Here is a 15318-nt window from a genome sequence, read left to right as displayed (position 1 = left end):
ATCATGAGATCGAAACAATTTCTGGGGCGCCGGAATCGCGACGGAATTACACGACGTTCGAAGGCTCTCGTCGATCAGCCGAAACGCAAGAGATGCCCGCCGTGTGCTACAGCCCTGGGTTATAGGTATATGCTCACCTCATATCGAGCGTGTGGCTCACAGAGAAGTTTCTGCTGCCGGCAATGCTGGCGACGGCGAAACACGGATTGCCCTCGGTCTTTCCGTTACTGAACGCGAGGCACACTCTGCCGAGCAGTCGTAATTTACCGCGATACGGCATATTTATTTTTATACGTTATCGCCGGCAGGGAGAGAGGGAGATACGCGAGCAGGGAGCGAGACAGAGAGAATGATGAGAAGTCGATGTCGATGGGGAGACACGAACGCCGTGAAAGACGAGACGCAACTGAGGCCACGCTCTCTCGAGCCGCTCGGCACGTAGGGTATCCGACCACGTGATCGCTTGACAGATAAAAAAGCGAAGAGGCCGATCAAATTGCAATTTTGGAGAAATCGATGGAAAAGGGAGAAAAGGATAAAACGAGCGAAATCGCTGAATGCAATGAGATGTTCGCAAAACGTGATTTTGCACAATGTTATCTTATCGTTTTGAAGCAATATCGATCGTGCCAATAAATAACGCTGACATCTGCGACAAGAAACACGAATCGCATAACTATTACTGTAATAAGTAGAGATTTGCAAAGAGATTTTTTTGTTCCAGTAATAATCAATATTTGTTTATATATGTATATATAATGTTACACAATACTATCAATAGCGATAAATGCTATTTAATAGTTGACTGTTTACTAGAACCTCGATAAAGATATGAAGATATTCATCTTCATATCTTTATCATATAAATATATGAATATAAATATCATATAAATCTAAATTTCGAAAGCATGTATCTGTATGGACACTTAATAAGATTGTATGAACACAGAATATGTTGACACACCATGAAAGATAGACAGTATCATTATAAAACGTTCGATTACGTCGAAAAAAGATAATAAGAGTATAAGATAAGCATTGCGCAATATCGCGTTTCTTGAGCATTTCGTTGCAATCGGCGATTTCTCGCGCTTTTCCTTTTCTCCCTCTTCCATCGATTTCTTCAAAATAAATATAATTTAATACTTAGATAAAAGACAATGAGGTCCACTCGATAGCATCCTTTAATATTCCTTCAATCGAAAGCTCACAAATGTCTAGCAATTAACAATTAGATTAAGGTAACGGTTTCTTCCGGGTGATTAGAAACTCTTCGCGGTCGTGATACGGTTCGTACGGATCGTCGACGTAGTAGTGCCGTCTCTTCCAGTACTTGGACACCATCTTGTCCAGCAGCGTCGACTGCGTGGCATTGCAGAACACGTGTCGCCGCAATCTCTTCTTCCTACTTGACGATTTTGTCCACAGCTTGTTGTGCCGACCTGACCTCGTTCTGATCCAGACACCCCTGTAACACGTTGTTATTGTTCGAAGTTCAATTTCTATTACAGGAGTATTTCAATGCGATCTATAACTTTCGAGATTGCTTTATGATAAATCCTTGAAATATTTTACCAGTCGAGTCGGTAGAAACGTGTCAGGACTGTCTTCACGGTTTTCCGCTTTCCTTTTGACATAGAGAACTTGATTAGCGTTCTCACTGGCACATTAACAGGTTCTGCTGGCAGAGCTAGACGATTTTCCGTCGCCGCATGGCTGAAAGCATAACATTACTTTTACGTAGCGACTTGATGTCTTATTATTTACATAATATATTATGTTCCACAAAACATCACTTCTGCACATTCTACATTACTTTAATATCTTATGTTGCACAGGTCCTGTGGCTGCCCATTTCTGGACGGCGATTGACAGTGCTCCAAAACCTCTGTGTTGAATGCAGCTCAAGACGGGATTGCATCTTGAAGCAACACAATTTGTCACAGTCGTACTCGTCGCTTTCGCTGCGACCCCTGCAAGAATACGTAAGTTCAGTATGTGTGTTTGCGAGATAAAAAAATTACAAACTCGGGGAAGAATGTTTTATGTCTTGAATATATGTATGCAATCAGATAATCACGTATGAGTATCTCGAATATGTACATATAAATACATACATATTTATATATTAATAAGTAAATTAATAATAATTATTCTTTAATTTATATTAAATATGTACATATATATATATGTATATATGTATATATATATATATATATATATATATATATTTATATGTACATACAATCGCGCAAGCGGAATGTCGAACTTTCTTTATGGACCGCTCTCACGCTCGATTTTTTTCGAGTTGAAACGAGCATTCGGGAAACTATTGCTCATTGATCTACGTAGAATTTAATTAGGCAAATCATTAATTAAACGTGATTAATTAAACGTGATTAATTAAACGCTCCTGTGGATTGGAAATCCACAATCGAGAAGACCGTGAATCTCGACGTCCGTTCGAGGACGAGAAGTCTTCCAAGTGCACGTTGAAACGTGCGCGCCCGCGTTCCGATTCCGCGACGTTCCCCGCGCCAGTCCACGCGTCACGGCGAGGCGAACCTAACCTCCCTCGTCGTCGCCGTCGCGCATTCCGTCGTCCGCGACGCGACGATACGCGAGCTCGCCGGTGTATCATGGTGCGACGCACGGTCGACGCGTGACAGTACCTCGCGACCACCGATCGCCCCACGGTTCGGCTGTGGAACACGCGCAACACCCACCTCGCAGCGCCGCGCTCACGGCACGCAGCATTCTTCTTTTCGCGCAGTTCCGTCCAGTTCCGCGCCCGACCAGCTGTTTTCCAATTTCCCCGTGCCGTCGTTCCCCCTTTCCCGGCGCTGGCTGTCCTGACCGGCCCCGCTCGAAAGATGTTCCGAATTGGATTAAAATTTCCGTGCAACGGTCTGAATCGGGTACGTAGCCCCGCGCGCGCGAGAGGGCCGCGGCCGGGCGGCGCGCGATCGTCCGGGCGGGATCGTCCGCGTGCGGAATGTCCGCGGGGGGTGATCGTCTCGCGAGCGGAGCGACCGCATGACGACAGCGATCGCGCACCGTGACGTCCGTGTGTCCTCGCGACAGTGCCGCGCGACGATCCCGACGTCGACCGACTCCACCGCCGTCGTCGGCTTGTTGCACGTCGCCGACGACACGAGCCCCGTGGAGTCGCGATGAGTCGCGACGACGACGATCCCCTCCCCCCGTTCCCCTAAGGGGGGAAGACATCCCCCGGACGAGTGCCCGACCGCGGGACGATGTTTCCCGGCCCGCGCGCGCTTCACGCGCGTGACAAAGATGGCATGTTTTCCGCGAGGGCTTACATAACTCCGGAATCTCTCTGATCCCGTCGTCGTTTGTCCTTTCAGGTCAAAAAACACGGCTGCTCCAGATTACATCTGACTGCCAGATACTACGAGACACGGGCGCGCGTCAAGTACGAGCCGGATGGAAGGTGAGTCCGTCGACCGAAGTCCGGGTCTCGACAAGCCTCGCCGCCTGTCGAACGTGGTTCGTTGTCCGCCGGAGATCGTCCTCGCGGCTTGTCAGTCCCAAGACCCGGGTGACACTATGTTTTACGCTGTTTACGAGCGATTTTGTGCGGCACGCGGTGAGGTTATGTTCGTGCATGTGTTCTCCTAAAATAAGGATGAGCAATTTTATGAATGGCACCTGCCACGTTCGTGATTTTACCAACGCTGTACTTCACGGGTTTGTCACGAGTAGTCATTGATAGCGAGAGTTGTCATGTTTTGATGAGCGATATAATTTAATTTTTTTTTGGTATGTGCATCTTATATATCTATATGTGAAAATATAATGTATTTTTTTTAGACAATGCAGGGACGTCAGACTTATATCCAGGATTACTGGGCCCAAGTATTCGACCGCACCGCCAAAAAGGTACATGAAACTTGAGAATCTTTAGCGCGTTATTTGTGAAATTAATGCGTTTTACCAGCGCTGTATTTCATGGGTTTGTCGAGTAGTATATTGATAGCGAGTGTTGTCAACTTTTGATGAGCGATAGAATTTAATTTATCATTTTTCTGATGATTTACATGATATGACTATTCGTGTCGGTTTGGCTGTGTACCCATGCCACGAGAAAAAGAAAAAGAAAGCCACTTTGTTTTAAATAGATTTATTTTAATTGCTTGCTTTTCTCATAACAGTGACAACAGTGGGGGATCGGGAACGCTGATAACTCTAGGCGCTGTCACGATAGGTGGTACCTTAGGAATACTAACGTACGTGAAGCATGACCCAGAGCTTCGGGCTACCCTCGAAGGATGGATTCCCGGCACGGACAAAGCTATCCGAGTTATCTTCCAAGAAGACTCCAACTACCTCGACTTTGTACTTACGCTCTTGGAAACATTGAAGCAGACGTAAGATAATAAAAATTATTTATAATGTTAATCACGACAATTATTTATTTCACTGAAACATGAATTTTCTTTACAGAATATTGGGCATGTTCAACAAGGAAACACCAGGTCAGGCAAGAATACAGTACACAAAAGTTTTAGAATACATACGTGAGTCCCAATCCATGCCTAATTCCTTACCTCCTGTCCGTGCCTTTTTTTTTCGTACTTTTTTTTTATATATAGTTCCTTTTCTCGATCTTTTTTAGGATTAGATATATTGCATATTTAATAAATAATACCCCCCACTAACTTTTAACAATCGCATGTGTGTACTGTAGCGCCCAAGTCAGCTTTTAAACCGCTGGTCGAGCAGAAAGAAGCGCCTATTAACAAGAATTACACCGAAATTCGTGTTAGTAAAGAGAAGGGCGAGAAAGTAGATGTTGGTACGTTTGCATCCTTTCTTGTAATCGTTTTGCACGAAGCTTTTGGTGGAAGGTAATTGAATAATTTATATTTCTCTTTATAGTGGTTGAGAAGCCAGCGCCGCCTGCTAAAACTGTGCACGATGAATTGATACCGCAAAATCTCGTCGAGTTAGAAACGTACTGTGGCGAAGCTGCCGCTAAAGCTATCGCGGCCTACCACAAGGCATCGTCCGCGCTTCAGGCATACAATCAGGATGTAATCAAGGTGGTTGAAAATGTCGGCGTTACGACAAACGGAGTCGTCTGGCAAAGGTAACCGTCGTTATGCTTGCGTAATCGTTTTACACTTCGCTTACGTATCTGATTATGTAATCAGATTTGTCACGTTCACAGGTTAAAGGATGCGACGGAAAAGAGGAAACAGGCCGTACAGCAGGCAGACGAACATGCGAAAGATGCGTTAGACTCGCTCAAACGCATGTACAATTTAATCGATGAACCTATGCTTGAAGCGGCCGCTCACATGAAAACAGCTGCGAGACGAAATATTAGAAAAATTATGGACGACGTGGACGAAGCCAAGAAAAAATACGCCGACGAATTACAGAACAGCAACGTCGCGGAGCGCTACTGGAAGCAGGTTCAAACGGCACGAGAGAATTTCAACGAAGAATTGCAAATTCTGTTTCCCCATATAAATATTCATGACAAGAAGCTGTCCGTCAACGAAGAAGCCTTCGATTTATTCGTCCTGCATATGTATCACAAAGTCAACAATTTGCAAAAGGAGCTGGAGAAATTAAGAGTGAGTTTGTTAGCATTATTTATTTGACTAATCTCGATAGCCTTTGCTAGATTTATATTTCCGAAACGCTTTCGTGCTATAACAAGACCCGATTTTTCGTACAAGATTGATAATGTGTCGATAATATCAGTGTCTTCAGAGAAAAATTATTTAATTACAGACAGTCAGCGAAGCTAAAGTGAAATCGGCATTGAGGACGGCGGGTGAGGACGCAACTCAAGAAAAGCTGGACGCGCTGCTCTCCCTCGCGGTTAACCAGGAGAAGATCGAGCTTGAAGATAAACACGCGAAACAGGTACGAAATTTTTTAAATATATTTTCAACTCGAAAACATGAATCGCGAGCACAGACCCTTATCTACAGAAAATTAATTTTCTCGGAATTTCTCAGAATTTCGTGCAGAATTATAAATTTGTTAATCGTAATTTACAAGCGTAACGCGACGTGTTATCCCGTTGTACATTATCATATCTCTCCGTTCGTGCATTCTGCTGCAGAGAAATGCTAATTCTATAATGCGCGTATACATGTCTCGTTATGAGAGAAGATATATATCCAAGCACGATTCAGATGGCCTCAAAGCGCCTTGTTTGGCATGCAAATCGTGCACCGGCCGATGTTGCATGCTTTTATGCGCTCCATCCCCGTTCTCTTAGTATACAAATACAAATATACGCGAGCTTTAGCGCCATTATTAATGTTGCCCCAGCGTTTAGATGGCTCCGCAGGGCCACGCGTTCGCGCGTGAAATCCAGCTCCTGTCCTTGCGGTGCGGATATATTCGCGCGAATTAAAGAGAGATCGGCGTAAAATAAGTTTCTTTCATTAAATCGTTCCGCGATGATAATCGTGCGAAGCGCAAAAAAAATTTCTGAGATTTCCGAGAAAATGTATTTCTCAGATGAAAGGGAAAAAATGACGGGGAGAACGAGGGGGGAGGGGACAGTTAAAAACCGAGCGGTGGAAATGGTGGTGCTCAGGTTGTAAAGCGGACGAATAGAGAGATCACGGTGATAAAGCGGGCCTTCATTAAAGAACGTCGGAAAATAACGGAAGAAGAAAGTGACAACGGGTCACTTTTAGTCATAGCCGCTTACATCACGCTTTACTGCATTTCAAGATCTCTCAGGCTCGAATGGCTCGTATAAAATAATATCCTCCGACCGTCGCTTTGCAAAGTTACATTTCACAAGATTCTATTCTGTGACGCGCTTTTTTTCTTTAGCTTTAATAATCCTCGATCGAATATCCTTTCTCTTTACGTTTAGTAAGAACGCGTCAACTTTGTGAGTCAGATCAAGACGGAATCTCTTTCCACGCGGTAAACCCGAGTTGTATTCAGATCGGGGCACAGGTGCATCGGCGTTTCGTTCGTATATGACGAATTTAAATTGGTGTGGCACCGTGTGTATAACGTCACATACGTCCGAGTGTGCCGCGTGAGAGGATGGCCCCGGCGGTGGCAGCGCCACAGTCCCCCCTTGGTCCTTTTATTTTTATTTCCATTTGGCCGGACGCCAATATTTCGACAGCAACGGGCGATATTATTCCCTTGGAGTACGCGGCGTTTGTATGCCGTAGCCGTAGGTGCGCCGTGAGGTATCCGCTGAGAAACCATTGTGCGACTCACTGTCCTCATAGTTGTTCGACAGCTCTTTTCCGGGAGTGCAGAGGGGTGGGGGTGCTTTCTTTATACTCTCCATTTCTCGATCTCTATTTCCCGAAGCCGCACCGTCGAATATAAATCTTGTCGAATCGATCCGCGCGGCCGGCTCGCACGACCTTTTGTTCTCGTTTCGCGGACGGGAACAGCGGTGTCCTCTAATTGCTATTTGTCTACGAGCTTCCGGTACCGCTCGTTAACGTCCGGTCGAATATTTTACCGTTAATGCATCGCGGACGGGCGGGCGTATCGCCGAACGATATCCCTGCGTCATCTATTAAATTATACACATACACACATATATATGTATATATATATGTATATATATGTATGAGAAAGAGATAGCGGAATTAATTAAATGGTAATCATTGTATAATTTGTTCATAAGTTGCCGTTAACAAACGATCGTTCGTTCCGCGACAGTCAATGCGAGCTGTCGGAGCAAATGCAACGAAAGTATGTCATCGTCGTCGCAAACTTTACATTGCGTTTGCGCCATTCCACCCTCGTCGCGCAAAGAGGAATCCTCTTTCGCGTCATTTAATTAACGTAGTTTTGCCGCGGAAAAACAACTCGCCGTCGTTTTCGTCAACGTGACTCCAAATGTTTTCGTCCTAACGCGAAGGCAGGGGCAAAGTCACGCTGCAAATCATCGCCGGCGAAATGAAACGATTATCGGAAAGAGTGATGTAGGTCAAAATTTTTTTTAAAATGAATCAGAGGAGTTAATTAGTTTTATATATTTCATGTACATATATTACATATATTCGGAATCGTATGAATATGTCGATCATTACGTTACCGTTGGAAGAACATTCTAAACGGAAATGGTATTACAACCAGAAAATGATCGATTCTTTTAGATAGAAAATATATTTTTACCAAAATATCCATTTGCACGCATCATCAAGCATCATAGACAATTTAAATAAAATATCTTTTGAATTTTATCTTCTAGAAATACATACATATCATATTCTATAATATATATATAATGACCGCGCTGTTCATCAAATATTCTATTGTTTCGTACACTCGCAACGGGTAAACAAAATTTTCCGTAAAGCCAAATAGGGATGCATCTAAGATCGTAGGGAGCTTGAAAAATTCATAGTTCCTTATCTGCCTCCGCCGTTTGGGATTTCAGTCCGTGGCCCGGTCACGGGATATCTTTATGGCGGTACACCTGAAAGTTATTTACCGCGACGGACGTGAATTATCGATGAAACTTTTTGTCGCGATTTGTTTTATCCCGCCCGTGCGCAACGGCGAAGCTTACTTTACCATCGCCTAGAAACAAAATGTGAAACTCGTCCGAACCATTTTCTAGTATAGCTTTCTAGTATAACACTCGCCAAAGTATCGTCGATAATTTTATAATAGCATCCCTGCACGAGCAAATAACCATCGCCATCGTGCGAGCGTGTGTGAAGTTTAGCACCCCAACATTAAAATTCCATATAGTTCTGATTAGAGTTCTACTTAACGACAATTTTTTAATTCATGAATTTTGATAAGAAGTTAGCACCTCATTTTTTCAATTTAAATTCAAAATTGTTTAGAACCTTTGTTATAAACTATAGGGATAGTTATAAACTCTTCGTCTCTTCAAAATGAAGCGAGAACTTCAATCAGAACTATGGAATTTTAATGTTGGGATGCTAACTTCACACAGCACCCCAGCATTAAAATTCCATAGTTCTGATTAAAGTTCTCGCTTTATTTTGAAGAGATGAAGAGTTCTCTATAATTGATAAATGAAGAGTTCTACTTGATGACAATTTTTAATTTATGAATTTTGATAAGAAGTTAGTACCTTATTTTTTCAATTTAAAAATTGTTTAGAACTCTTGTTATAAACTATAGAGAACTCTTCGTCTTTTCAAAATGAAGCGGGAACTCTAACCAGAACTATGGAATTTTATTGTTGGGGTGCTAACTTCATACACGCATCGTGCGAAGATTTTTACAGCAGTTTATAAATTCCAATAAAATAAACGAAAATCTGCGAAAATCTCATACTTTTCTTCGCATAGAACTTATATTTTAAATTCTAGAAAAACATATTGATTATCGAGCTACAAAAGTCGTTGGTTTACGTTAATTAGTTTAATTTTAATTCGAATATTCTCTCTCTCTCTCTCTTTTTCTCTGTCTTTAATGTACACGTTTATATCCTCGGGAGCTGTCTAGCCGCACTCCTCGGGCGCGAAGTGATGCACTCGTTCTCTAAAAACGATCTTTGGCGCACGTGCGCGACGTGGTGCCGATCGTATATCCGCTTTTACGACGGAAGCGCCCGCCTGTAGGAAAAATATTACTCGACGTGTATAGGACGACTAACCAGCCGCGCGCGAAAGCGAGCGTTTAAGCGTTCTTTCACGTGGGCGTCTTGTAAATCGAGAAATTCCCACGTTAACGCCAATGTGGTCGGTACGTGTTGCAGTACGATCGCGCGGTACCTTTCCCCGAATGTTTTTCCCTCTCGACTCAAAGATTGATTTCCTTTTCCGCTCGCGCCTCTTCGCATGAATCGCAGATAGCTCTCGTCTCTCTCTCTCTCTCTCTTCATTTTGCACCAAGATTCTGGAATAATTTAAAGACGACGTCATCGGTGTTCTGAATTTTCATTGAGTCTTTAATTGAATAATATAGAGTGTCCAGAGACGTTCTTTACTTCAACGACGAGTTCCTCGAGAGTTTTTAACTTTTTAAGGAAGATGTTGCGGTGAGATTTCATCTATTGGAAATTTTCAATTCAGCGTTAAAATCATGGTAATCAAATTACGAATTGAAATTCTGGTAAGAAGAAGTAAAGTTCGATTGAATATGGACAATGAGATTCTTTCACGTTTAATTGCATTTCACAAAAGTTTAACGAAAAGCCTTTCATTTCTGATAAGAAACTATCGATTGGAGAAACTACTACTTTCAAAATTATCGTTTGACATTTGACATTTTATTTGAAAACAAGTCGAGTGGAGAGATCTAACTCACGTTTCAAAACAGGAAGAATATTTTCATTGTGGAGCGTCGGAAACGTTGGCACAGAATCACTCTCGTAAAGTCTAATCTATTTCGTAACTCGGGAATATGCGCGAGCTAATAAATAAATTTCGCGCGAGCCTTTTCTCGTATGTATCACTTATCGTCAACGTGGAAAAAAAAAACGAAGATATGGAAGAATGAGGATGAACTGTTCCCCGGTCTAGATAGATTTTTATAGATCTTAAGGAGGGACTCGAATAAAATTCTTTCGCTTTGCCAAAGTTACATTGAGATTTACGATACGCGTAACTCCCGTAACTAAAGTTCTTTATTACCGGCAGTTTTACTTTTAAGTACGAAGAAGAGAAAAATCAATCTCGATTTCGTTAAGTATGTAAGAATAAAAAATAAGGAGCATTGCTGGTTTTTCCGCCGATCGTCAAGTGGGATGCCATTGCAGACGCGCGGACGCGAGTTGCACGGATTTCTGTCCACGATATCTCCAGAAAGGAGCTTCGAGGTTTCCCATCGGCAAACTTTCGATCGGTCGACGAAGTCGGCGAGGCGCGACTCGCGCGAGTTAATAGCCCCAAATCCGTTTTCCTTTCTTTCGGGCGGAGGATTTCGCCGCCGCATCCGTCGCCCGATCCCCAGGTAGATTGCTGTACAAATCGTCGTCATTAAATTAGTTACGCGCCGGGAAAAACCGCCGCGATTTCGTTCGTTCGAATCCGTCTTCGCGAAAGATAAAACGCGGGAACCGAGCGGAATTCGTTATCGTCAGCATTCGCGAGCGAAGGGGGGAAAAAGAGAGAGATAAATTATACACAGTGGGACACGATAAATAACTGCATTGTCTAACTGTAATGGAAGGATCCAATTTGCGATTTAAATCACTGGAGAAATATGCGAATATCATTATCATTTTCTTTTGGCGGGCGCTCGATTAAAGTAGTGCAGGTATTATAATAACGATCCCGTAACGTACCCGACTCTTTGATCCAAACAGAGAAGAATATAATTAGAGGAATAATTAGTAGTACAATAATTGCGACAAAATAAATACTGCAATCCCATAATCGACGAAACGGAGCAGAAACATCTGTATGCAGTATTTGCTGCAAGCGAAACAATTTTCGCGTGACTTCGCGTGAATATAAACGGCTCGCGTTTTTCCTCTACCGTATTTAATTAATCCGGCTTGGCGCAATTGCGGCATGCGACCGGTGTTAGTGAAGTGTTTTGGATTTGCCGAAACGGATTATAGAACGTTGCGCTGGAGCTCAGCTTAGCTCGACCGGATGGAAAAGCCTTGTCTCCCGTTATTTTTATTGTTATTTTTTTATCACGTATATAAAACGTCAATTTTATGTCGATTAATTTCTGGTCATTTACGTGGAAATGTAGGTTTACAGCTAAATGACATTTTATAATAAAATAGTAATCAGGAAAAATTATATAATTTCCACACTTTTTTAAATAAAAATTAAGGTTTATTGTCAAGCATCTTTTAACGTTCAGACTGTCACGGCAACGATAACGACGTGAAAAATGACCAGAGCTTTAAGAGCTTGCGGCTCATTTCCATTCGTCCTCGATTTGTTCCGTTGCACTTTGCGTCGCGTGAAGACAACCGTGTTACCTCGTACATTATCGGCATTGCCGACGTTGACTCTCTCAAGAACTTCGCTCCGATCTACCTGCAATCTTCGTAGAGAAACTTAAGGTGTGCTACGATGAGCGAAAAGGTCCGCGTTCCCGGTGGTATTGATAGAGATCCCTCCCGCACCCTTGACTCAAACGGGGTCGGCGAAGTTGTCGGGTCAGCCGGGCGTTAATTATTGACACGGGCTCTCGGTACACAGTGTTCCCAGGCGATGGCGAACCCCGGGTGCATGTCCGCGGACCGTCCCAGAAACACGGATCCGTAGACGTTGCCCGTGCGAAACACGACGTTGGTCAGGGAGTAAGAGAGGGTGAGCCCCAAGTGGGGCCGACGTCGTCGGCGGACAGGAGATAGAGGATGTACCAGACTTTCGAGGCTTGGGTCGCTGCCCAATGAGGGCGGTCCCGGTTGATGCCTTAAGTGCGGATAATTCATCAAAGTCTCATTAGGCTAATGCCTCGGGGCCTGTATCTTGAACGGCATTATCCCACCGAGGGTGGTGAGACGCCGCGAGATTGCAGGCGACACGAGCCAGCTCTAGGAGATACTAATTTTTTTTTTTTCACACAAAAAGGACATTCTCAGCGGTCACGCGAAGGGAGGATGTCGAGCCAGTCTTCGCTAAATTCTAACTCTTTCGATTAGAAATTTCTTTCTTACCGTACTTTACGTATTTCTTTGTACATCTTCAAGCTATTTTCAAGTAAAGAACGTCAAGTGGCGCAGGATATCTCAAGGAAATCTATTTCTTTTTTTTTTTCATTTTTCGAGAATCGGGACACCGATGTTCTCGTCTTTCTGTACCTTGCAACAACGTCGCCGAGCTGTCGAGAGACACTGTTTGTTCGAGACTTTAAAGCACTGGCATGCAACGTCTTATCTAGTTTCCTGAAACTTCGGCTTATCTCTCGCGTGACGTTCATTTTCTCTTATCCCGTGGATAAGAGATTGGAAAGGGCTGAGGAACGCGGCGTTACAAATTCGCGACGCATTTATGTTTAATAGAATGTAAAAAGTTCACGTTAAGATATAAACCGACATTAACGTTAGGGAGGATGAGAAAAAAGAAAGATTGGAGGAGGAACGTGATGTTTCTGCGATTAAAAAAAGAAGAGGATATTTTATTTCAGAGATATAAAACCATACTTGTCTTAATTATTTATGTAGTACGAAAAGAATCATAAAACGAACGAACGAAGTATGTATACATGCTGTCCATATAGTGTATTCAAGTTTACGAGTGTCGGTCCTCGTGTTTCAGCTGCTGACGGAGCAGAAGAGGTACGACGACGAGATGCGGCGACAGCTGAAATTGCAGTCGGAGATACACGCCGATCATCTTCGAGAGGCACTTTCGGTCAAAGAGCAGCAAACGCAAAGGATGCTGCAGCGTGCGCTCGACGAACAAGCCGACACCGTTTCCATGAAGCACAAGGCACAGCTCGCGGAGGTAGTTGGAAGGTCACGTGCTGTCGCAGCGGCTCTCAAAGGTAAGTATGTATCGTCTTTCTATATATCTTCCTTCTTCGAACCGGGAAGACGTCGTTTCCTTTTCCGCAGGAAGATGCAGTCGCGCGATCGCGACTTATATTGCGTTAAAAAAAAAATCGGTACCGATTGAAGATGCGAAAACGATTTGTATGTACACTGCTTAATTTAGTGAGATCGATTCTAAATTTAGTTTAATTTAGTCGATCTCGTCAATAATTCTCCCCGTATAAACTACTAAACTACCCCGATAAATCTCGTAGAAATCACCGTAGCTTTCGATAGCAGCGTCCATCTAGTCTAGTAAATAAATGTTCAATATCCGTGCCGTTCAGTGGACAAATCATCTCTCGGGGAGATGCTTTCGCCTTTGTCGTCTGCGCCATTGTGCCGTGTTCTGGCGTTTAATTACGGGGGTAAAAAAAAAACACGGGCCTGGTCTCTGTAAAAGACCGCTCGCGCTCGCGTCGGGAAAGTGTCGACGACATTTTGAGACGCTTGATCTCCTCCACTGTTTGTCTTCTACCAATCTCTTTGTCCTTTCGACGGTAATGGACCACCTCGCGTGGTCCCGATTCGGACCGAGTCGGGGTCGAGTTTCACCGTCGAACAGTGTGTACAGCGCGCGATCAGTATTGTTTGCGACTTGCACCCTCCTGTCTTTCACCGAACCGGACATGTAACTTAGCCACGGATGTTTACAAAGATAGGAAAGATACGATCCTGTAATTGTTCGCGAAAGAGAGGTTAATACCTAACAGCGTGGTCTTGAAGCTGTCAAACTGATCTAAGGTTATCACGTCTGACAAAAAGAAAAGCAATAAGAATATGTAAAAATTTAACAAAAACAGTATCTATATTTCTTATGTTGAATATATATATGTACATTTATATGCACTTATAATCAGATAAAGATAATAGATCTAGTATACGTTTTTTGTAGTGCGTTTTAAAAATTCTTGCAAAGAATATTCGAAAAAGGTGATCTGCATCTTTCTTCTAAAAATACCGTCGAAAGTTTCTGAAAATTGCAAAGGCGCCGTTGGTATGCCGGCGATGTTTATCGAATGTTGAACAATTCCTGAGTGAAGTTCAGCGAGCAGAGTTTTATCGCGTGTATACGTAGCACTTATGCTTGTTCAGACTAAAGATTAAGATTGAGATTAGATTGGAATTTAACCTATTAGAAGAAAGAAAACCAATCTCAAGTTTAGTAAACCTTCCTTCGATTGGTCAAATTCCAGTCCAATTTCAATCTCAATCTTTAGTCTGATACGGGCATTAGACCGATTATTTTGCGGTAACTTTATAATCCGCGTACGAGGCGCGCACGACATTCCGAGACGCGCACCTGACCGAAGATATCGCGGGGCGTGTTTGCCCTTTCCAGTTTTACTGGTAGCAGAGGGAGCTACCGGAGTTTAATCCGGATTAACCCTGTTCGAGTTCAACACAGCGATGGCACCTCCAACGGTCCCCTTATCACCAGCTGCTCGTACTCTCCTATACATCCGACCGGTCGAGATTAATTCCCGATTAACAAATCTCGTACACGACATACACTCATTGCGCAACGCGCCGGCCGATAACTATCTTTAATTAGTTTCCGTTCGAGTAATTTTCCGGTCACCGAACGGATTACGAACGCGATACGTTATCGATACTTCGCGCTCGCGTCCTCGTCGCAGGCGTTGCGTTATTGAAAATCGTTGAAATTCGTTGTCCACTCGTGGAGATATATTTTTTTGCGTTAATGGTCCTCCCTCTCCCCGGGAGGACCCGCGTGTTTACTATCTGAGCATTATCGATTGTTGTCCTCGTTTAATATCTCTTATATTTCTCGCGAGTAAAGTGTTTGATGTTTATTTTATCCCGCGCGGTATATTAATTGTCGTGACACAAGGAGA

At 43.4% G+C, this 15318-nt stretch overlaps 3 protein-coding genes across 3 annotated transcripts in view; 1 reads left to right on the top strand and 2 right to left on the bottom strand.

Annotated features, from left to right (window-relative positions):
* Nucleotides 1-437, bottom strand: part of LOC105453252 (fumarylacetoacetate hydrolase domain-containing protein 2) — a 6609-nt gene extending 6172 nt beyond the window's left edge. Inside the window, exon 1 of the mRNA XM_011695043.1 lies at nucleotides 137-437. Coding sequence (XP_011693345.1) covers nucleotides 137-280 — 144 coding nt within the window. The 5' untranslated portion in view covers nucleotides 281-437. The remainder of the gene's footprint in view (nucleotides 1-136) is intronic.
* Nucleotides 438-1166: 729 nt separating this feature from the next.
* On the bottom strand, nucleotides 1167-2792 carry LOC105453217 (39S ribosomal protein L35, mitochondrial). The gene is made up of 4 exons (XM_011694978.1): nucleotides 2727-2792; nucleotides 1817-1973; nucleotides 1576-1716; nucleotides 1167-1468 (listed from the first exon to the last, which is right to left on the bottom strand). Exons 1-4 carry the CDS (start codon nucleotides 2755-2757, stop codon nucleotides 1237-1239), a joined length of 561 nt encoding a protein of 186 aa, XP_011693280.1. The 5' UTR covers nucleotides 2758-2792; the 3' UTR covers nucleotides 1167-1236.
* A 44-nt stretch (nucleotides 2793-2836) lies between these two features.
* The window catches only part of LOC105453218 (MICOS complex subunit Mic60), a 35198-nt gene continuing 22716 nt past the window's right edge, over nucleotides 2837-15318 (top strand). The window contains exons 1-10 of the mRNA XM_011694979.1: nucleotides 2837-2918; nucleotides 3369-3454; nucleotides 3835-3903; nucleotides 4176-4391; nucleotides 4468-4541; nucleotides 4712-4819; nucleotides 4903-5113; nucleotides 5195-5606; nucleotides 5767-5901; nucleotides 13185-13413. Of these exons, the coding sequence (XP_011693281.1) occupies nucleotides 2874-2918; nucleotides 3369-3454; nucleotides 3835-3903; nucleotides 4176-4391; nucleotides 4468-4541; nucleotides 4712-4819; nucleotides 4903-5113; nucleotides 5195-5606; nucleotides 5767-5901; nucleotides 13185-13413 (1585 nt within the window). The 5' untranslated portion in view covers nucleotides 2837-2873. The remainder of the gene's footprint in view (nucleotides 2919-3368; nucleotides 3455-3834; nucleotides 3904-4175; nucleotides 4392-4467; nucleotides 4542-4711; nucleotides 4820-4902; nucleotides 5114-5194; nucleotides 5607-5766; nucleotides 5902-13184; nucleotides 13414-15318) is intronic.

This window comes from Wasmannia auropunctata, unplaced genomic scaffold (assembly GCF_000956235.1).
Source record: "Wasmannia auropunctata unplaced genomic scaffold, wasmannia.A_1.0 LD336001.1, whole genome shotgun sequence".
NCBI classification, from domain to species: domain Eukaryota; kingdom Metazoa; phylum Arthropoda; class Insecta; order Hymenoptera; family Formicidae; genus Wasmannia; species Wasmannia auropunctata.
This window is presented reverse-complemented; position numbering and strand designations above follow the sequence as displayed.